Source organism: Muscardinus avellanarius, assembly GCF_963383645.1.
Source record: "Muscardinus avellanarius genome assembly, chromosome: 12".
Taxonomy (NCBI): Eukaryota; Metazoa; Chordata; class Mammalia; order Rodentia; family Gliridae; genus Muscardinus; species Muscardinus avellanarius.
This window is the reverse complement of record NC_137798.1, coordinates 14307098-14329322: the sequence shown is the minus strand read 5'-3', so window position 1 is coordinate 14329322 and position 22225 is coordinate 14307098. Positions and strand designations below refer to the sequence as shown.

Below are 22225 nucleotides of genomic sequence, written 5' to 3'. Positions count from 1 at the left end.
CCGAGAACGCGCTCCAGGGTTTCCGCCCTGTGGACACGCCTCGTGACGTCATAGTCGAGCGCGCCGGAGACGCGCTCCAGGGCTTCCGCCCGGCCGGACGCGCTCGTGACATCATTCCCTGCGCCGCGAGCGCCGGGTCGCATTCCGGGGCTTCGCGGCGGGGCCCGCTCGTGACGTCATCATGCCGCGCCCGCCTGCGCCCGCCCGCTCAGCCCAGCGCCCGCACCATGGCCGCCGCCAACCCCTGGGACCTGGCGTCCGCGCCCAGCGCCGCGGGCCTCCTGCTCAGCCAGTTGGTGGCCTCGGGGACGGTCACTCAGGTGGGTGGGGGCGGCGGCGTCATCAAGGCCCCTGGTGGCGACAGAAATGAACTGTGAGGTGGTGGCGGTGCCGGCTGCGGGAGGAGAAGGATAGGTGCATGCAGATCGGGGTGTGGGGAGCCGCCTCCAGTTAGCAGCGGTGACCTTTCTGTTCTTTGTAAGAGAGGCTTTCAGGAGATTTAGTTTGTAACTATGACAACCATTCGCAACAACTTTTTTTTTTTTCGGTACTGGGAATGGAACCCAGGGGCATTCCACCTCCGAGCTACACGCCAACCCTATTTTTTGTTTATTTTGAAACAGGGTCTCACTGAGTTGCAGAGGGACTCACTGAGTAGCTGAGGCTGGCCATGAACCTGTGGGATCCTCCTGTCTCAGCCTCCCGAATGCTGGGATTACAAGCGTGTGCTACCATGCCCGGCTCAGGGTTCTCTTTTAATGTGGTAAAAAATACATGACATAAAAGTTATTTCCTAATTTATTTTCAGTAACTGGGATCAAACCAAGGGCATTCTACCTCCAAGCTACACCTAATTTAGCGCTTTACTTTTAATTTTGAAACAGGGTCTGTCTTAAATTGCTGCGAGTGTCACTAAGTGCTGATGCAGGCCTCAAACTTGTAATCCTCCTGTCTCACCCTCCCAATAGCCACCATGCCCGACTATTCTTAGTTTTGAAACAGGGCCTCACTAAGCTTCAGAGGCCTCACTAAGTAGCTGAGAGTGGCCAAGAACTTTCAATCCTCCTGTCTCACCCTCCCAAGTACTGGGATTACAGGTGTGCACCGCCATGCCTGGCATGTAAAATTTATTTTAACCTCTCTTTTCTTTTTTGAGTACTGGAGATTGGATCCATGGGTTCTATACCACTGAGCTACATTCCGTGTGTGTGTCTGTCTGTCTGTCTTTTTTTTTTTTTTTTTTTTTTGGTGGTACTAGGGGTGGAACCCAGAGGCTTTCTACCTCCGGGCTTTACTCCCAGACCTTTTTTATATTTTATTTGGAAACAGGGTCTCACTAAGTTGCTGAGAAACTCACTAAGCAGCTGAGGCTGGCTTTGAACCCGTGCCATCCTCCTTTCTCAGCCTCCCAAGCGTGGGGATTACAAGCGTGCGCCACCATGCCCGGCTGTGTGTGTCTTTTTTGCAGTACTGGGGATTGAACCAGGGATTGAACCAAGCTACACTTCCAGCCCTATTTTTTTATTCTTTATTTGAAACAGGGTCTCACTAAATTGCAGAGGGCCTTACTACATAGCTGAGGCTGGCCATGAACCTGTGATCCTCCTGTCTCAGCCTCCCAGGTACTGGAATTAAAACATGCCCCACTTTGCCTGGCTGATTTTTTTTTTTTTTAACAGGGTCTTGCTAATTTGCCTAGCTGGATTCAAACTTGAGTAATCCTCTTGCCTCAGCCTCCCAAGTAGCTAAAACTGCAGGTGTGTACTATCATGCCTCACTATTTTAGACATGTTAAAACATGATCATTTGAGTACAGTAGCACACATCTGTAATACTAGTATTTGGTAGGGTGAGACAGGAGGATGGCAAATTTGAGTCCAGCTTCACTGTCTTAGACCCTTAAGTATTTAACAAGACTGTGTTTTTTTTGTTTTTTTGTTTTTTTTTTTGTGGTTTTTTTTTTCCAGTACTGAGGATGGAAATCGGACATTCCACCTCTGAGCTACACCCCAGCCCTATTTTTTTTTTCTTTATTTTGAAACAGGGCCTCACTAAGTAGCTGAGGCTGTCCATGAACCCAGATCCTCCTGTCTCAACCTCCCAAATGCTGGGATTATAAACGTGCGCCACCACGCTCACCAAGACTGTGTTTCAAACAAAAAAAAGGACTGATGGTTCTTGCTTGGAGGTAAAATGCCCCTGGGTTCAATTCTCAGCACACATTAAAAAAAAAAAAAAAAAAAAAATATATATATATATATATATATATATATATATATATATATATATATATATATTCCAGTGGTGGTAAGTACACTCACCATGTTGCACAACCATTTTCAAATGGAAACTCCATCTCCATTGAGCAGTCACTCCCCACTTTGTTTGCTCAGCCCCTGGCTCTCCATTAGTTTTAGTTTTTATAGTACCTATTGCTAGATTTCTAAAATTCATATTATTTGTGGTCCTGTTACTGCTTCACCAGAAAATGTCCATTTCTCCTGTTTTCTGTATTATGATTGTTTGGTATAGCACTCACAGTCTTCTGTGACTACATAGGAAACAACATTTCCAGTTTCATTTTTGCTGCCTTTTCAAACTTAGGTCAATACAATTGACAGTTAATAACGTCTGTAAGGTTCCTTCCTATCAGGAGCTTTTTGAAGGCACAGAGCTTGTTTGATGCATCTCTGCATCATCTGTTGCTACCTCAATAAGTCTTTGTTAAATTGTTATCACTTAAGCCTGGCGTGGTGGCGCACGCTTGTAATCCCCGCTTGGGAGGCTGAGACAGGAGGATCACACAGGTTCGAAGCCAGCCTCAGCTACTGAATGATGCTCTCAGCAACTTAGTGAGACCCTGTTTCCAAATTAAAAAAAAAAAAAAAAAAATATATATATATATATATATATATAGATAGATAGATAGATATAGATATATAGTCTGGGAGTGTAGCCCGGAGGTAGAAAGCTTCTGTGTTCCACCCCCAGTACCACCCCCCAAAAAAATTGTTATCACTTAGGCCAGGCGTGGTGGCGCATAGTTGTAATCCCTGCACTTGGGAGGCAGAGACAGGAGGATGGCGCAGGTTCGAAGCCAGCCATGTGCGCTGGCTTAGGAGACCCTGTTTCCAAATAAAAATGTAAAAATGGGTCTGGGAGTGTAGCCTGGAGGTAGAAGGGCTTCCAGGAACCCCAGTATCACCAAAAAAAAAAAAAAAATTGTTATCACTTAGCATTTTTTCTCCTAGGAAGGACCAGAGAGTAAACATTTGAGGCTTTATAGGCCAGATGCTTGCAGCTATTCAGCTAGGCAGTTGGAGTGTAAAAGCAGCCAGAGATAATGTGTATGTGAATGAGATAAGTTGTGTTCTAATACAATTTTGTTTCTGGACTCTGAAGTTTGAATGTTATATCATTTTCATGTGTTGCAAAATATTGTGCCTTGATTCCCTCCCATTTGAAAATATGAAAATCATACTTAAGCCAGCCATGGTAGCACACACTTTTAATCCCAGTACTTGGGAGGCTGAGACAGAAGGATCACAGGTTTAAAGCCAGCCTCTGCAACTTAGCAAGGCTCTCAGTAATCTAGGGAGATACTATTTCCAAATGAGAAATGAAATCGGGCTGGGATGTAGCTTGGAGTTGAATGCCTCTGAGTTCAATCCCCAGTACCAAAAAATTAAAAATAAACGAACACTTAGCTCATATACAAAAACAGACAGTGGGCTGCATTTAATTCTTGGAGTATAGTTCCCTAGTTCCTGGTCAAATATGATTTCAAAAGTTCTTTCCCGTGTTAACATTCTACCGTAGCCCTCTTGTTGTGTTTTCTTTTGAGATGGAGTATTCCATATGGGCCAGGTTGGCCTCCTGTCTAAGCTTCCTGAATAGCAAGGATTACAGACATATGCCACTGCCACTGGCCTTTATGCTAACATTCTAGAAAAGATGAAGATACAGAAAATTATGGATGAAGTCAACGGATGAAGAAGGAATGTCACTTTTCTAAGATAACCCGCAGCATTAAGAGGGCAGTTTAACAAAAAAGAATACAATGAAAAGATAAAAGCCGGGCATGCTGGCACATGCCTGAAATTCCCGTACTTGGTAAGCTGATACAGGATGATCTGAGGTTCAAAGCCAGCCTCAACAACTTAGTGAGGCTGCCAAGCAACTTACGAGACCTGTTTTCAAATAAAAAATAAAACAGGGCTGGGGGTGTAGTTCAGAGTTAAGTGCCTCTGCGTTCCATCCCCAGCAACACACACACACACACGCGTACACGCACACACACACATACACTAAAAAAGTAACTTTATTTTTTTTTTGGTGGTACTTGGGGTGGAATCCGGGGGCTTTTCTAAACTCCAGGCTATACTCCCAGACCTATTTTATGTTTTATTTGGAAACAGGGTCTCACTAAGTTTCTGAGAGCTTCACTAAGTAGCTGAGGTTGGCTTTGAACCTGTGCGATCCTCCTGTCTCAGCCTCCCAAGCTCTAGGATTACAAGTGTGTGCCACCACACCCGGCTAAAAAGAATAGGTTTTATGGAAGAATCATTATGAGCCAGGCATAGTGGTGTATACCTATAATCCCAATACTCGAGAGGCTAAAACAGGACGATCATAGGTTCTAGGACAGCCTCAGCAATGTAGCAAGACTCATCAATGTAGTAAGACCTGTTTCTAATAAAAATGAAAAGGGCTGGGGTGGAGCTCAGAAGTAGAAAATACCTGGGCTTAATCCTTACTACCAAAATAAAATAATAATGATAATCATAGTCATAGTAGAATCATGAAGCCAGGACACAAATGTTCTCTTATGTAACTGTAAATGTGATGAGAGATGGTAGGAATGACTTGTATACGGTTGATGTCATTTAATGAATCAGGTAAATGATTCCAAGGGGAGGGGAATCACTTTATCATTTCATTTTATTTTATTCCAGAGGGTCAGAGAGACTAGACTTGAATCATTTGTAAGGATAGAGGGGAGTCTCCACAAACTCAGCTTTACAATCCTCTGATAAGTTATCAGTAACCTTAAGAAATATTACACGCCGGGCGTGGTGGCGCACTCTTGTAATCTCCGCGCTTGGGAGGCGGAGACAGGAGGATCACGCAGGTTCGAAGCCAGCCTCGCTGGCATAAGAGACCCTGTTTCCAAATAAAAAGTATAAAATAGGTCTGGGAGTATAGCCTGGAGGTAGAAGGGCTTCCAGGAACCCCAGTACCACCAAAATAATTAATTAATTAATTAAGTTAAATCTAAAAAAAAGAAATAGTACAGAATGATTGTCTTGTTTGCTTTTCATTATTATAATATTTGGGCAAGGCATTTGTGAAAATGAAAGTTCTAAAAACAGGAAATACATTGTTACTGTTTTGCTCTGTATTTCATGTTTAGAAACAGTGCTAGACATAATCTTCATTTTTTAGTCCCACTGGCATGCTATTCCATTATACACAGAAACTTTTCATGACATACTCTGCTTTCTCTATTCATTTACCATCAGGAGATGTTAAACATATCTAAGAAAATAGCTCCTTGCTTTGTGAACTTCTCCCGCTTACAGCAGATCACAGATACTCAAGCTGAAGTATACCAGGTAAATTACGTTGGACTTCTCATTTCTACTTTTTTTTTTTTTTTTTTTTTTGTGGGTCTGGGGATGGAGCCCAGGGGAAGTAGCTGAGGCTGGCTGTGAACCACGATCCTCCGGTCACAGCCTCCCGAATGCTGAGATTACAGGTGTGCGCCACCACGCCCGGCTCATTTTCTACTTCTACAGGAGGAAGAAAAAACCTTAGAGATACAGTAGAGGTAGTATTGGTGCTTAGTTCAAGGCTCTGAGTTTAATTCCCAACACCCACACATACAAGCACAAAACCAACTTAAAATGCTTCAAATAGCAATTCCTTTACACTTAGAACAGTGTTTAGCACACAAGTGGGTAGGTATTATAGTTGTTAATAGCACTAGTAATTGTAATAGTTAATTGTAGTAACAATTAGGAAGTCAGGTATGTTAGCACATGCCTGTAATCCTAGTATTTGGGAGGCTGAGACAGAAGGATCACAAGTTCAAAGCCCACCTGAGCAATTTAGTGAGGCTTCTACAACTTAGACCATGTTTCAAAATAAAAAATAAAGCCAGAAATGGTGGCACATACTAGTAATCCCTGTACTTGAGAGGCTAAGGCAGGAGGATCATAGGTTTGTGGCCATCCTCAGCTACTTATTTAGGCCCTCCACAACTTAGTGAGATCCTGTTTCAAAATAAAGAATAAAATAGGGCTAGACGTATAGCTTGAAGGTAGAATCTCCCTGGGTTTAATCCCCAGTACCACAATATAGAAATAAATACACACATAAATTAAAAAATAGTGCTAGGACATAGCAGAAGACCCCCAGTAAAACTAACTCTCTCCCTCTCCCTCTCCCCCTCCCCCTTCTCTCTGGTGGCAAAAGGGCTACTAGCCCAGTTAATCACTTGAGCTCATAAAAATCATCCTGTGATATGGGTTATAATCAGTGTTCAAGCCTTTATCATCAGGATACTCTCTGAATTACCTAATGTTACTTTTGTTCCTAATGTAGAAAAACCTGGAAATTGAACTTCTGAAACTAGAAAATGATACAACAGATATTGTTCATCCTTTCTATTTGGGTAAGTGGTTGGTTAACTGGGTAATCCTTGGAATTTCAGCTTTTTCTCAGATTACTATAAAACAAGGACCAGGCAACAAAATTATGATGTTCTATAGTTTTTCCAGTTATTGCCCCATAGCTCACAGTCTTTTATTTTTATGGTCATATACAAGTTCTGCTGGGCATGGTGGTGCACGCCTATAATCCCAGTACTTGGGAGGCTGAGACAGGATCGCAGGTTTGTGGCCGGCCACAGCTACTAGTGAGGTCCTCCACAACTTAGTGAGACCCTGTTTCAAAATAAATAGGCAGGGAGACAGGAGGATCACGGTTTGTGGACAGCCTCAACTACTTAGGCCCTTCGCAACTCAGACCCTGTTTCAAACATAAAAAGGACTAAAAAATAGGGCTGGAAGTGTAGCTCAGAGGTAGAATGTCCTTGGGTTCCATCCCCAGTACCTCAAAGGAAACAAAAAAAAAGAATAGACAGTCACAAAAAATAAGAAGTCGGATGCTTTCCCTAATATGTGAAAGCTAGGGAGAAATGGGTAACAGGAGGAACTCTAGATGAAGAAGGAGATCCTATAGAGGAGCAAATAAGGTGACCTGAGGGGATGGGAGGGGGAAGAGGGAAAGTCTCTAAAGCACATGATGTACTTAAACATATTAAGGTCAGTCACTAAGCCAAGCATGGGAAGGAGTGGGGATTGGGTAAGGGCTAATTGGTGATGTGTGCGTGTATGTCTACACAAGTCATTTATCAGCCACTAAGAGATATGACTAAAATACACCAATAAAAAATTAAAAAGAAGCCGGGCGTGGTGGCGCACGCTTGTAATCCCTGCACTTGGGAGGCGGAGACAGGAGAATCGCGCAGGTTCAATGCCAGCCGTGCTGGCTTAAGAGACCCTGTTTAAAAAAAAAAAAAATAGGTCTGGGAGTGTAGCCCGGGGTGGAAGGGCTTCCAGGACCCCAGTACCACCAAAAAAAAAAAAAAAAAAAAAAAAAAAATTAAAAAGAATAAATAAAGAATAGAGCTAGGCGTGATGGCGCATGCCTGTATTCCCTGTACTTGGGAGGCTGAGACAGGAGGATTGCAGGTTTGAGAACAGTCTCAGCAAGTAGTGAGACTCTCAACTTAGCAAGACCCTGTTTCAAAAAAAACATAAAATTGGACTGCAGGGGTGTAGCTCAGAGGTAGAATGCCCCTGGGTTCAGTAATCCATACTGGGAAAAAAAAAATACAAGTTTGCAGACTTGACTGTCGATACAGATAGCGTAGGAAGTTACCTGCTTGTCTCCTTTATTACTGTTATTTGTTGCTGTAATAAAATATCTGAGGCTAGGAAATATGTAAAACGGTTTATATCGCTTATGGTTGGGGCGAATCAAGGGCATGGCCATGGCTCTGCTGTGGTGAGGTCTCATGGCGGATGGCGGCCGTGGTGGAGCACTTGGGAGGACGTGGCGATCACATGGCAAGCATCACTGTGACACTTACAGGAGAGCCTAAGAACTACGTCCTGGGAATCAGTGCCCTCAGTAACCTACTTCTGAAAGGTTCCACGCCACCTCCCGGTGCCTCCACCCTGCGGATCAGGTTCCCAGCAGATTGAACCCTTGGGGGATACACTCAAGCCACATCCAAAGCGTCGAGGTCCTCAGGGCCTGAGAACGGGAGAAGGCAGTGGCTGAAGAACTCTCCAGGTAGAGGAGCCTAAAGGGACAGGACAACCAAAGCACCGTGTGACGGACTGAGTGTTGACCAGAAAAACCTTTTCCTATAAAGGACATTATTGGGACATTTTGTGGTGTTTAAATATTGGCTGTATTAAACTGGGCATGGTGGTGCACGCTTGTCATCCCAGTACTTGGGAGGCTGAGACAGGAGGATCTGGGTTCCGACCAGCCTCAGCTACTTAGTGAGGCCCTCACAATTTAGTGAGACCCTGTTTCAAATTAAAGAATAAAAAATCAGGCTGGGGGGGTGGTATCTCAGAGATATAATGCCCCTGGGTTCCATCCCTAGCACCATACCAAAAAAGGCCACGTGTGGCGGCGCATGCCTGTAATCCCTGTATTTGGGAGGCTGAGATGAGAGGATCGCTGGTTTGAGGACAGCAGATAGTAAGATTCTCATCAACCTAGTGAGACCCTGTTTCCAAATGAATAATGTTGGGCTGGGGGTGTAACTTGAAGGTAGAATGCCTCTGGATTCAACCCTCAGTACCAAAAAATTATAAATAAATAAATAAATAAATAAATAGGGTTGGGAGTGTAGCTCAGAAGTAGAATGTCCCTGCATTCAATTCCCAGTCTCTTGGGGTGGGGGGGGAGGCTGTATTAAATATTGGTTAAGCCGGGCGTGGTGGCACACGCTTGTAATCCCAGCATTCGGCGGGAGGCTGAGACCGGAGGATGGCGGATCGCGGACAGCCTCAGCTACTTAGTGAGGCCCTCTGCAACTCAGTGAGACCGTGTTTCAAAATAAAGAATAAAAAACAGGGCAGGGGGTATTAGCTCGGAGGTCCAATGCCCTTGGGTCCATCCCCAAACCCGCAAAAAAAAAAATTAATTAATTAATTAAAAAAAATATATATATATATATGTTGTATTAATGTTAAATTTTCTGAAAAAATTTGAATTTCACAGTTTACTATAATTATGTAAGAGAATGTAGTGAGTGTGTGTGTGGAGGGGTTCTGGGGATGCAACCCAGGGGCATTTGACCTCTAAGCTACACCCCCTGCCTTTTTTTTTTTTTTTGGTACTGAGGGTGGAACCCAGGGGCTTTTCTGCCTCCGGGCTATATTCTCAGACCTATTTTTACTTTATTTTGGGAACAGGATCTCACTAAGTTGCTGAGAGCCTCACTAAGTACCTAAGGCTGACTTCAAACCTGTGGGATCCTCCTATCTCAGCCTCCCAAGTGCTGGGATTACAAGCATGCGCTACCACGCCCGGCCCCTGCCCCATTTTTTATTCTTTAGTTTTTTGTTTTGTTTTGTTTTATTTTGGTGGTACTGGGGGTGGAACCCAGAAGCCTTCTACCTCTGGGCTATACTCCCAGACCTATTTTATATTTTTATTTGGAAACAGGGTCTCACTAAGTTGCTGAGAGCCTCATTAAGTAGCTGAGGCTGGCTTCAAACCTGTGCGATCCTCCTGTCTCAGCCTCCCAAGCGCGGGGATTACAAGCGTGCACCACCACGCCCAGCTTATTCTTTAGTTTGAAAGAGGATCTCACTAAGTTGCAGAGGGCCTCACTAAGTACCTGAGGCTGTCTGTGGACCACGATCCTCTGGTCTCAGCCTCCCGAATGCTGGGATTACAAGTGTGTGCCACCAGGCTAATATTCTGATTCTTTAGAAACACTTTTTTTTTTCCTTTTTTGCAGTACTGGGATGGAACTCAGGGGCATTCTACCTCCAAGCTACACCCCCAGCCCTATTTTTTATTCTTTATTTTGAAATAGGGTCTCACTGAGTTGCAAAGGGGCCTCACTAAGTAGCTGAGGCTGGCTGCACACTGTGATCCTCCCATCTTAGCCTCCCAAAGGCTGGGATTACAAGTATGTGCCACCATGCCCGGTGGAAACACATCTTTTTTTTCTTTTGGTGGTACTGGGGATGGAACCCAGGGGCCTTCTACCTCCAGGCTAAACTCACAGCCCTTTTTTTTTTTTTTTTTTTTTTTTCGGGTCTGGGGATGGAACCCAGAGGTATTTGACCTCCGAGCTACACCCCCTGCCCAATTTTTTATTCTTTATTTTTTGAAACAGGGTCTCACTGAATTGCGAAGGGCCTTACTAAGTAGCTGAGGCTGTCCTCGAACCGTGATCCTCCAGTCTCAGCCTCCCAAATACTGGGATTACAAGTGTGCGCCACCACGCCCGGCTTCTCTCAGCCCTATTTTATATTTTATTTGGAAACAGGGTCTCTTAAGCCAGCTGAAGCTGGCTTTGAACTTGCACGATCCTTCTGTCTCAGCCTCCTAAGCATGGGGATTACAAGCGTGCGCCACCACACTCAGCTGAAACACATCTTTTTAATGGTAAAAGATTATGCTTTCTTACTATCAGTTGAATTCACTGAATTTTATAAAACCTTTTCTGGAGCCAGGTATGGTGGTGCACACTTGTAATCCCAGTACTTGGGAGGCTGAGACAGAAGGATTGCAGGTTCATGGCCAGCCTCAGCAACTTAGCGAGGCCCTCTGCAATTTAGTGAGACCCTGTTTCAAAATTGAAAAAAAACAAAATGGGCCAGGGGTGTAACTTAGAGGTGGAGTGCCCTTGGGTTCAACCCCCAGTACCAAAATAACAAAACACATTCTGTAAGCTTGGATTTATTTAGTGTGTGTGTGTGTGTGTGTGTGTGTGTGTGTGTGTGTGTGTGTTACTGAGGATGCCTACAGGCCCTATTCTGTATTTAATTTGGAAACAGGTCTCGCTAAGTTGTTGAGATTCTCACTAATTTGCTAAGGCTGGTTTTGTACCTGGCAGTCATCTGGCAAGGTATTACTGATTATCTCAGAATTTTCACCAGACTTTGGTTAATGAGTACTAACTACCCCTTTTAAAAATTTTAATTTGAGCCGGGCGTGGTGGCGCACGCTTGTAATCCCCGCGCTTGGGAGGCAGAGACAGGAGGACCGCGCAGGTTCGAAGCCAGCCGCGTGCGCTGGCTTAGGAGACCCTGTTTCCAAATAAGAATGTAAAAATAGGTCTGGGAGTGTAGCCCGGAGGTAGAAGGGCTTCCAGGAACCCCAGCACCACCAAAAGAAAAAAAATAAAAAAATAAAAATTTTAATTTGAAAAATTCAAACTTTGCTGGATGTGGTGGTGCATGCCTGGTGCCTGTTTTTAAATGTTCCCTGTATAATATTAGAGAGGCAGGAAAGCAAAAGAGAATTCATGTCAAGAATATGGCTCTGGCTATAAACCCGAGTAGAGTTGAGAAACAATTTATCACTAGACTTGGTTGTCAGTAGGAAAAGTAAGAGAAAGAAATTGAAAATAAAATTGGTATTGGTATTAGGGAGAGCAAAGGAGGTATATTTAGAGGGATTATTAAGGGATTGTTTCTTCTTTCTTCCCTCTGTGCCTCTTTCCCTCATCTCCTTCCTTCCTGTCAACCCGTGGTCTCAGGCAGGCACTCCACCACTGAGAGCCTCCCTACGCCTTTCATCTGAAAAAAAGAAATTAGAAAAAAATTACTTTGTGGCAGTATCAGTCACCTAGATGTCCTCTAACTTAGGATCTTCCTGACTCAGTAGCTGGGGTTATTAGACATGAGCCACCATGGCTGACGACTTTTCCCTTTCCTTGTTTTCTTTTGTGGTGGGGTCTGTGTTGCCCAGGCTGGCTTGAACTTCTTATCTCAAGTGACTCTCTTGCCCAGCTTCCTGAGTGCTGGTATTCAGGCCTGTGCCGTCATGCCTGGCTTTGGGCTGGTCTTGGCATTGATGTTATCAAGTGAAAGAAGAAATTATTTCAAATGTACTTGTCCGATTGCTAACTGTAAGTAATATTCCTGGTTTGTGTAGCTCAAAAATGTGATACTCTGCAAAGCATGAACAGTCATCTGGAAGCAGTGCTCAGAGAGAAGAGGGCCCTCAGGCAAAGACTGGCCAGACCCATGTGCCAGGGAGACCTGCCTATGGAAGCTGTTCATCACAGGTCAGACTGAGGGGCTGAGGGGCAGATATGAGTATTCAGCATGTTTAAACTGCTAGTTACTTTGTAGCATAGTTCATGAAATAATATGTTCTTGATTGCTGTGTGTGTGTGTGTGTGTGTGTATATATATATATTTTTTTTTTTTTTTTTGCAGGTCTGGTGATGGAACCCAGGGGCATTTAACCTCTGAGCTACACCCCTTGCCCTATTTTTTAGTCTTTATTTGGAAACAGGGTCTCACTAAGTTGCAGAGGGCCTCACTAAGTAGCTAAGGCTGTATGCAAACCACTATCCTCCAGTCTCAGCCTCCTGAATGCTGGAATTACAAGCATGCGCCACCGTGCACGGCATGCTTTGTTAATATTGATATATAAAAGCAGAAAGAAATTTCTTTGCTTTAAAAGAATTATAGTTATGGTTAAAATATATATATATATATATATATATATATATATATATATATATATATATATATAATTTTGCATTACTGAGGGTAGAACCCAGGGGCATTCTACCTCTGAGCTTCACCCCAGCCCTATTTTTTTATTTTATTTTATTTATTTGTCTGTGTGTGTGTGTGTGTGTGTGTGTGTGTGTGTGTGTGTGTGTGTCTGGGGATGGAACCCAGGGGCATTCGACCTCCGAGCTACACCCTCTGCACTATTTTTTTTTTTAATTCTTTATTTTGAAACCATGTCTCACTGAGTTGCAGAGGACCTCACTAAGTAGTTGAGGCTGTCTACGAACCATGATCCTCCAGTCTCAGCCTCCCGAATGCTGGGATTACAAGGGTGCACTACCAAGTCCAGCTTTTATTCTTTATTTTGAATCAGGGTCTCACTGAGTTGTGGAGGGCCTCACTAAGTAGCTGAGGCTGGCCGCAAAATGCAATCTTCCTGTCTCAGCCTCCTGAATGCTGGGATTACAAGCATGTGCCACCATGCCCAGCTGCCTGTTGTATTTTGAGAATTATAAATTATGACTTTAATGAAAAAAATTAGATCTATACATGTAGCAAGTTGGGTAAAAATTGTTTTTATTATGTATGGATTGTTTTCTGTAAAGTAAATGTTACCTATAATAAAAGTTTTGTTGGAGGTGTTTAACATAGACAGATTTTAAGAAAAGATAATAAATGTCAGTTAAAAGAGGGAAAACCAGCCAGGCGTGGTGGCACATGCTTTTAATCTCAGCATTCAGGTGTGGAGACCGGAGGATCGGGGTTCGCAGACAGCCTCAACTACTTAGCGAGGCCCTTTGCAACTCAGTGAGACCCTGTTTAAAAAAATAAAAAGACGATGCTGGGGTGTGGTGGCGCATGCTTGTAATCCCCGCGCTTGGGAGGCTTGGGAGGTGGAGACAGGAGGATCACGCCGGTTCGAAGCCAGCCGTGCTGGCTTAAGAGACCCTGTTTCCAAATTTAAAAAAAAGTAGGTCTGGGAGTGTAGCCCAAAGGTAGAAGGGCTTCCAGGAACACCAGTACCACTAAATAAATAAATAAATAAATAAATAAATAAATAGTAAAAATAAAAGGACAAAAATGGCCCTGGGTTTCACCTCCAGTATCATCAAAAAAAAAAAAAAAAAAAAAGAGGGAAACCCAGCTGGGCATCATAGTTCATGCCTATAATTCCAGTAGTTGGGAGACTGAGGCAGAGGTATCTATCATTGGTTTGAGGCCAGAGCATGGTAAATTAGCAAGATCCTTTTTCAAAGTAAAATAGGCTGAGGATGTAGCTCAGAGGCATCCTCAGCTCCCCCCTTCAAAAACATAAATAAAAGAACAGATTAAAAAGGAGAATATCAAGTTAGAGGCCAGTACACAGTAATTTAGCAAGACCGTTTTTTTGTTTTTGTGGTACTGGAGGTGGAACCCAGAGGCTTTCTATCTCCAGGCTATACTCCTAGACCTTTTTTATACTTTATTTGGAAACAGGATCTCACTAAGTTGCTGAGAGCCTCACTAAGTAGGTGAGGCTGGCTTCAAACCTGTGCGATCCTCCTGTCTCAGCCTCCCAAGCACGGGGATTACAAGCGTGCGCCACCACGCCCGGCTAGCACCTTACTTTTATAGAAACTTTAGACAAGGCACCAGAAAAGTTAAACACAGAAATTAACAATTGCCATGCGTTATGATAAAGGTGAGTGAGGCAGACACGTGGCAAGCTTGGAGGAAGGAGGGATATACATTCCTGACTGGAGACACCATTGAGACCACACTCAAGATTACTCCAGGCCCCTTGGAATTGCTTGCAGAGAAATATCACCCAGCCAAATACTGTGTATTCAAACTGAGCCAGTCCAAGAAGATAATCTCAGTGTGCATTCTTAGACAGCCCTTGGCAGCAAGACTCTCAAAACTCAATGAGACCCTGTTTCAAAACAAAAGTTAAAAAGTTCTGGGATGTAGCTAGGAGGCAGAACACCCCAGGGTTCTATATTCAGTACCAAAAATAAATAAAATAAAATATGACTGGAGGTATAGCTTAGATATACAGTACCCTAGGTTTCAATACCCAGTACCCCCACACACACATAAAATGTAATAAAATAAAAGCCAGGCGTGGTGGTGCATCCTTGTAATCTCAGCATTTGGGAGGCTGAGACAGGAGGATCCAAGTTCATGGACAACCTTAGCTTCTTAAGCCCTTTGCAATTCAGTAAGATTCTGTTTCAAAATAAAGAATAACAAAGTAGGGCTAGGGATATAGCTCAGAGGTAGAATGCCCCTGGGTTCCATGCCCAGTACTGCAGAATATATATATATATATATATCAAACAAATGCTTGTAATCCCAGTACTTGGGAAGTTGAGACAGAAGGAGGGTGGGTGCACAGCCAGCCTCAGCTACTTAAGATAGGCCCTAAAAAAAGAGCTTTTTTTTTTTTTTGGTTTGTTTTTTTTTTTTGGTGGTACTGGGGTTCCTGGAAGCCCTTCTTCCTCCGGGCTACACTCCCAGACCTATTTTATATTTTTGAAACAGGGTCTCTTACGCCAGCGCGGCTGGCTTCGAACCTGCGCTATCCTCCTGTCTCCGCCTCCCAAGCGCGGGGATTACAAGCGTGCGCCACCACGCCCGGCTAGCTTTTTTTTTTTTAAAGAATAAAAAGGAGCTTAGAGGTTGAATCCCCTGGCTTTGATCCCCAGTACCACAAAAGAAAAAAAAGAAAGCAGAGAAAGAGAAGAAGAAGCTGGATCTGGACTTCCGTCTCACTTTTCCTGTCAAATGCCTCAGTGTCTTGAGCCGATGGTTCTATCTTGCTTCAGGTTCCCAGTCCATAGTATGGAGATTATTGAGATCATTTTTTTTCTCTTCATCCTAGGAATAAGTATCCATTGAAGGTCTAGGCTGTGATTAATAAGAAATAAAAATAAAACGGTAAAGAAAGCATCTGGGAATCGTATTTTCTCTACCACTGCTTCACTGGCTGACATTAAACAAACCAGTGTCTTCTCTATTTTTGAGATGGGGGGTCTAGCTATGTTGCCCAGGCTGGCCTTGACCTTAGTCTCCTCCCTCAGCTTCCCAAGTAGCTGGGAATTCTTTCTTTTGTAGTAAAATAATAGATATACAAAATTTCATTCTTGTGGCTGTATTCAGTATCTAACCATTAACATGTAGTGTGTGTGTGTGTGTGTGTGTGTGTGTGTGTGACTAGAGATTGAACCCAGAGGCATTTTACCTCTGAGCTACACCCTCAGCCCTATTTTATTTTTTTAATTTGGAAACAGGGTCTCACCAAGTTATGGAAGGCCCCCACAGAGTTGCTGAGGCTGGACTCGAACCTGCATTCTCTTTTCTTAGCCTCTCAAGTAGTGAGATTACAGGCATGCACTACCATGCATGGCTAATAGTATATTATACGACATCAAAGAAAAACTGAGCATTTTTCTTATGCGAAAATTGAGAGTAGTTTTATGTAATGACTATTTCACTGTAGTATATTTATCCTTATTGTCTTCAGTCTTCACTGAGAAATAGTATTTTGAAATAGAATGAGGACCCCCATCCACCCAGCACTGTACTGGAGATTGAAACTAGAAGCACTTTATCACTGAGTTACAACCCCATGCCTTTTAATTTTTTATTAGTATTTTTTTAATTTTGAGAGAGGATCTCAAAATTCCACAGGCTCGCCGGGCGTGGTGGCGCACGCTTGTAATCCCCGCGCTTGGGAGGCGGAGACAGGAGGATCGCGCAGGTTCGAAGCCAGCAGTGCTGGCATAAGAGACCCTGTTTCAAAAATATAAAATAGGTCTGGGAGTGTAGCCCGGAGGAAGGAGGGCTTCCAGGAACCCCAGTACCACCAAAAAAAAAAAAAATTGCACAGGCTGGCCTCGAGCTCGTGGTCCTCCTGCCTCGGCCTCCTGGTTTCTGGGTTTATAGCACGTACCGCTGCGCCAGGATGGATTTAGGGAGCTTTCTAGTATGAGGCTCGTGGCCATTGAGGGTTGTCTTTTATTAGCTTGGGTCCAGATACGACCGTTAGTGTGTCTTTCTGTTTTCCTGTCTGGATGACAAGTCTTGCTTAAAGTGAAAGAGAAGGACACTTTTCTTCACTGGTATTTCCATGAATACAGTAACATTATTACTGACTCATTAGGTTACTTGTAATTCTCTTATTTCAAATAAAAGTCCTAATTAAAAGAAACAGGCTGGGAGTGGTGGTGAAGGCTTGTAATCACAGCGCTTGGGAGGCTGAGACAGGAGGATCGCCCAGGTTTGAAGCAGCCTTAACTTTTGAGTGAAGCTCTCAGAGGTAGAAAAGCCCCTGGGTTCCACCCCATGTACCATGAAAGAAAGAAAGAAAGAAAGAGAGAGAGAAAGAGAGAAAGAAAGAAAGAAAGAAAGAAAGAAAGAAAGAAAGAAAGAAAGAAAGAAATTAAAATTCATGGAAATTTTTCTCTCTTAGATGTATGGTACAATTGCTGGAGTTGGCTGTGACTTTCATTGAGAAATTGGAAACCCATCTTGAAACAATTAGAAATATCCCTCATTTAGATGCAAATCTAAAGAAAATGGTGAGTATTAATATAATTTTCTTTAGTCCCCTTATGTTAGAATCTCAAATATGTACTTGTTTACCTTTTTGGAGGCCATATTGGGTTTTTGTTTTTTTTTTTTTTCAGGTCTGGGGATGGACCTCAGGGGCATTTGACCTCTGAGCTACACCCCCTGCCCTATTTTTTGAAACAGGGCCTCACTGAGTAGCTGAGGCTGTTCACAAACCTCTATCCTCCTGTCTTAGCCTCCCAAATGCTAGGATTACAAGCTTGCGTCACCACGCCCGGCTGATCAGCTGTGTGTGTGTGATCAGCTGTGTGTGTGTGTGTGTGTGTGTGTGTGTGTGTGTGTGTGTGTGTTTCTCTGTGTTCTGCTGGGGATGGAACTCAGAGGCATTTTACTTTTGAGCTATACTCCCAGCCCTATTTTATTTTATTTTTTATTTGGAAACCGGGTCTTGCTAAATTGCTGAGAGCCTCACTCAGTAGCTGAGGCTGGCTTTGAACCTGTGCGATCCTCCTGTCTCAGCCTCCCAATCACTGGGATTACAAGTGTGTGCCACCATGCCTCGCTTGTTTAAATTTTTAATTAACAAAATTAATTAAATTTGTGTGTGTTACTAAGGATTGAACCCAGGGCCATTCTACCTTCAGGCTGCACTCCCAGCCGTTTTCATTTTTTACTTTGAAACGAAGTCAACCAGGCGTGGTGGCACATTCCTGTAATCTCAGTACTTGGGAGGCTGAGACAGGAAGATCACAAGTTTGAGACCAGCCTCAGCACCTTATAGAGACCCTGTTTCAAAACAAAAAGTAAAAAAAAAAAGGACTGGAGGTTTAGCTCAGAGGTAGAATGCCCCAGGTTCAATCCCCAGTGCCATGCACACAAGCACAAAAGGAGTAAGTCTTGTGAGGTCGCTTACAGTCTGTCTGAGCTGCTGAGGCTGGTCTTGAAGCCGTGGCCTCCTGCCTAACCTCCCAGTAGTGGGTTACAGGTGTGTGGCACCACGCCTGGTTTGAGCTTTCCTTTTTTGTTTTTTGTGGTACTGGGGGTGGAACTCAGGGGCTTTACCTCTGAGCTATACTCCCAGACCTTTTTTATACTTTATTTGGAAACAGGGTCTCACTAAGTTGCTGAGAGCCTCACTAAGTAGCTGAGGCTGACTTTGAACTTGTGCAATCCTCCTGTCTTACCCTCCCAAGCACGGTGATTACAAGAGTGCTCCACCACGCCAGGCTTGAGCTAATTTTTTTTTTTTTTTTTTTTTTTTTTTTTTTTTTTTTTTTTTTGTGGGTCTGGGGATGGAACCCAGGGGCATTTAACCTCCAAGCTACACCCCCTGCCCTATTTTTTATTCTTTATTTTGAAACCGGGTCTCACTGAGTTGTGGATGGCCTCACTAAATAGCTGAAGCTGTCCACGAACCACGATCCTCCAGTCTCAGCCTCCCAAATGCTGGGATTACAAGCGTGTGCCACCACGCCCGGCCGAGCTAATTATTTTTAAAAATCAAGAAGTGTCTTCTCTTTTACAATACTTTTACATATTCTTCTTTAGAAATTATTTTAATGAGCTGGGCGTGGTGGCTCACGCTTGTAATCCCTGCGCTTGGGAGGCTGAGACAGGAGGATCGCACAGGTTCGAAGCCAGCCTCAGCTACTTAGGCTCTCAGCAACTTAGTGAAACCCTGTTTTCAAATAAAAATATAAAAAGGTCTGGGAGTATAGCCCAGAGGTAGAAAGCTTCTGGGTTCCACCCCCAGTACCAGCAAAAAAAAAAAAAAATTATTTTAATGAATTATTTCCACATTTAATAAATAAACGTGTTATTTTCATTGTTACAAAGGCTATGCTACCTTTATTGTGAAAGAGAGATATAATTGATCTCAGCCCTCAGATTCTTAAGAGTTTGATAAGATGGTTATAAAATGCATGTTTTCTACTTTACATATTATATTTGCATAATAAGTATAGCATAAAATTGTAAAGAGATGCTCTCTACTGATAGAGCACAGAGAATGGAGGGATTACTTCTTGGGTGGGGGTTAGGGTTAGGATGGAGTATAGAAAGTCTTTAAAAGTTCCTGGCTCTCTTTTCACTGTCTTTCTATGCTGCCGTGATGGCCTCTCAAGAGCATCGGTGTGGAGAAGAGAGGCGAGGTGCTCTGCCACTGATCCCGCCCGGCCCTGCCAGTCTGCTTCTCAGAAGTCCCAGGTGGTGGGGACACTCCACCCCATACTGAGTAGCAAAGCTTAGGGTTTGTATTCATATTTTCTACATGATGAAGGCACAGTTCTGACCAAGTCATTCCTCTGTGCCCTCCACTAAAAGAGAAAACAAAACACCACAGCTCCCCAGGACTTGATAGCAAAATGTTAAGTTCTTAGTCTGATTTTCTTTTCTTCTTTCTTTCCTTTTTTTTTTTTTTTTTTTTTCCCCATAATACTAGGGATTGAATCCAGGGGCATTCAACCTCTGAGCTATACCCCCAGCCCTACTTTTTATTCTTTATTTTGAAATAGGGTTTCACTGAGTTGTGGAGGGCCTTACTGAGGCTGGCTGCAAACCTGCAGTCCTTTGTCTTAGCCTCCCAAGTACTGAGATTACAAGCGTGTGCCACCATGCCTGGCTGAGGTCTCTTCTTAAATTTGTTTTTTACTTTTTTGTGTATGGTATGGGGATTGAACTCAGAGGCATTTTCCTTCAAGCTACATCCATATCCCTTTAAAGAAAAAATTTTTTTTTCAAACAGGGTCTTGCTAGTGTACTGAGAGTCTCACTGGGTTTCTGAACTGCGCTTTCTCAGCCTGCAGTCCTCCAGCTCAGCCTCCCAAGTATTGGGATTGCAAGTGTGTACCACCTTGGTGGATTGCAGTTAAGTCGAGTTAGGACGCTGAATGTGCATTCAGATGAACAGTGCCAGTGGCCTGTAACAGGGCTGCGTTCAGGAAGGAGGTTAGGACAGCTCTCATGGCGAGTGAGGGTCGTCTTCATCAGTTGGTCATCGATTACAAAAGAGGGTGACCTCACATAGCGAAGGTATGTACTGTAAGAAGGGATGTGCACAATTTTAGCCAACTTTCACAATAAAGGGCTGGAAAAGGTCCAGGTGTTAACTTTTGGTGTCATTACCATTTGTGATATAATGATTATGAATTAATGATACACTTCTCAATTTTCCCTTTTTTTCAAATGTTACAGAGCAAAGCTTTAGCCGAGATGGATATTTTGGTAACTGAGACGGAAGAACTGGCAGAGAATATACTCAAGTGGCGAGGACAACAAAAGGAAGTTTCATCTTGTATCCCCAAGATGTTAGCTGAAGAAAATTACCTTCATAAACAAGACATAAACAAGTAAAAGGAGTTACCTTTTACTTCTAAAGGTCAAGTCCAGACTATTAATGCCAAGTGATCATCAACTTTATTTTTCTTTAATTGTATATAGTCATATAAAGTCCTTTTCTAGTTGATTGTGACATGGTTATTTATAGGCTTTGCTGCTGGCAGTACTGAAACAATATCCGTCTTTATATTGGAATACCAAGATTTCAGGGTCATTAGGACCAAATTGAGTTTTTCCTTTGTTTTGCATATACATATATATACACACACACACACATATACATATATAAAAATGCATATATATGCATATGTAATATATATATCATATATATATATATATATATATATATTTTTTTTTTTTTTTTTTTTTTTTTGGTGGCACTGGGGATGGAACCCAGAGGCTTTTTACCTCCGGGCTACACTCCCAGACCTATTTTATATGTTATTTGGAAACAGGGTCTTTTAAGCCAGCTAAAGCTGGCTTCAAACCTCCTGTCTCGACCTCCCAAGCGTGGGAATTACAAGTGTGCGCCACCACACCTGGATGCTTTGCATATATTTTTATTCTACTTTTTTTGTTTGTTTGTTTTTAGTACTGGTGTTGACCTCAGGGGCAGTCTACCTCTGAGTTATATCCTCTACCCTTTTTATTTTTTCTTTTGAAATAGGGTCTCACTAAGTCGCTAAGACTCTCTTGCTTATTTGCTGAGGCTGGCCTGCAATCTTCCTGTCTCAGCCTTCCAAGTACTGAACCCTATGCACATGGCTGGCTTCTTTCTTTCTTTCTTTCTTTCTTTCTTTCTTTCTTTCTTTCTATCTTTCTTTGTTTTGTGGTACTGGGAATGGAACTCAGGGGCATTCTGCCTCTGAGCTATACCCCCCAGCCCCTTTTTTTTTTTTTGAAACAGGGTCTCACCAAGTAGCTGAGGTTGGCCACGAACCTGTGATCCTCCTGTCTCCGCCTCCCAAGTACTGGATTAAAGTGTGCACCACCATATCCGGCTGTACCTGGCTTTTTCATTGTGTTTTCAGTAAAGCAAAAAAAGATCAAGGATTGAACCCAGTGTCTTCCACATGCTAGGCAAGCACTCTGCAGCTGAGTCACATCCCCAGCCCTTTTTTGGGAGTGGGGGAAACTTAAGTCAGAGTGTTTTCTCTCCCAGCTATATCCCTAGACCTTTCTTTTCTTTTTGGGTCTGGGGATTGAACCTGGGAGCATTCTGTATCCAAGCTACACCCTCAGCCTTATTTTAGGCCTTATTTGGAAACGGGGTCTCACTAAGTTGCCGAGGCTGGCTCCAGCCTCGTGTTCTTCCTTTCTCAGACTCCCAAGTACTGGCATTACAAGTGTGTGCCACCATGCCTGGTTCTGAGGCTGATCTTGAACTCTCCATCCTCCTGTCTCAGTTTCCCAAATACTGGGATTATAGGCATGTGCCACTACACCTGCTTTGATACATCTTTTTTTCTAAGTACATGTTTCTAAATTTGTTGTGGTACTGGAGATTGAACCCAGGGGCATTCTACACCTCCAGTCCT

The 22225-nt window shown here is 43.3% G+C and overlaps 1 protein-coding gene across 2 annotated transcripts; it reads left to right on the top strand.

Annotated features, from left to right (window-relative positions):
* Window positions 1–227: 227 nt before the first annotated feature.
* On the top strand, window positions 228–20702 carry HAUS2 (HAUS augmin like complex subunit 2; the record flags this gene model as incomplete). Of its 2 annotated transcripts, XM_080708223.1 has the most annotated exons (6): window positions 228–320; window positions 5523–5615; window positions 6607–6676; window positions 12205–12337; window positions 17251–17359; window positions 20544–20702. In XM_080708223.1, the coding sequence occupies 6 exons, from the start codon at window positions 228–230 to the stop codon at window positions 20700–20702; spliced, it is 657 nt and encodes a 218-aa protein (XP_080564349.1). The 2 variants fall into 2 exon arrangements, with proteins under 2 accessions (XP_080564349.1, XP_080564350.1); XM_080708224.1 differs by lacking the exon at window positions 5523–5615.
* Between the last annotated feature and the right edge of the window lie 1523 nt (window positions 20703–22225).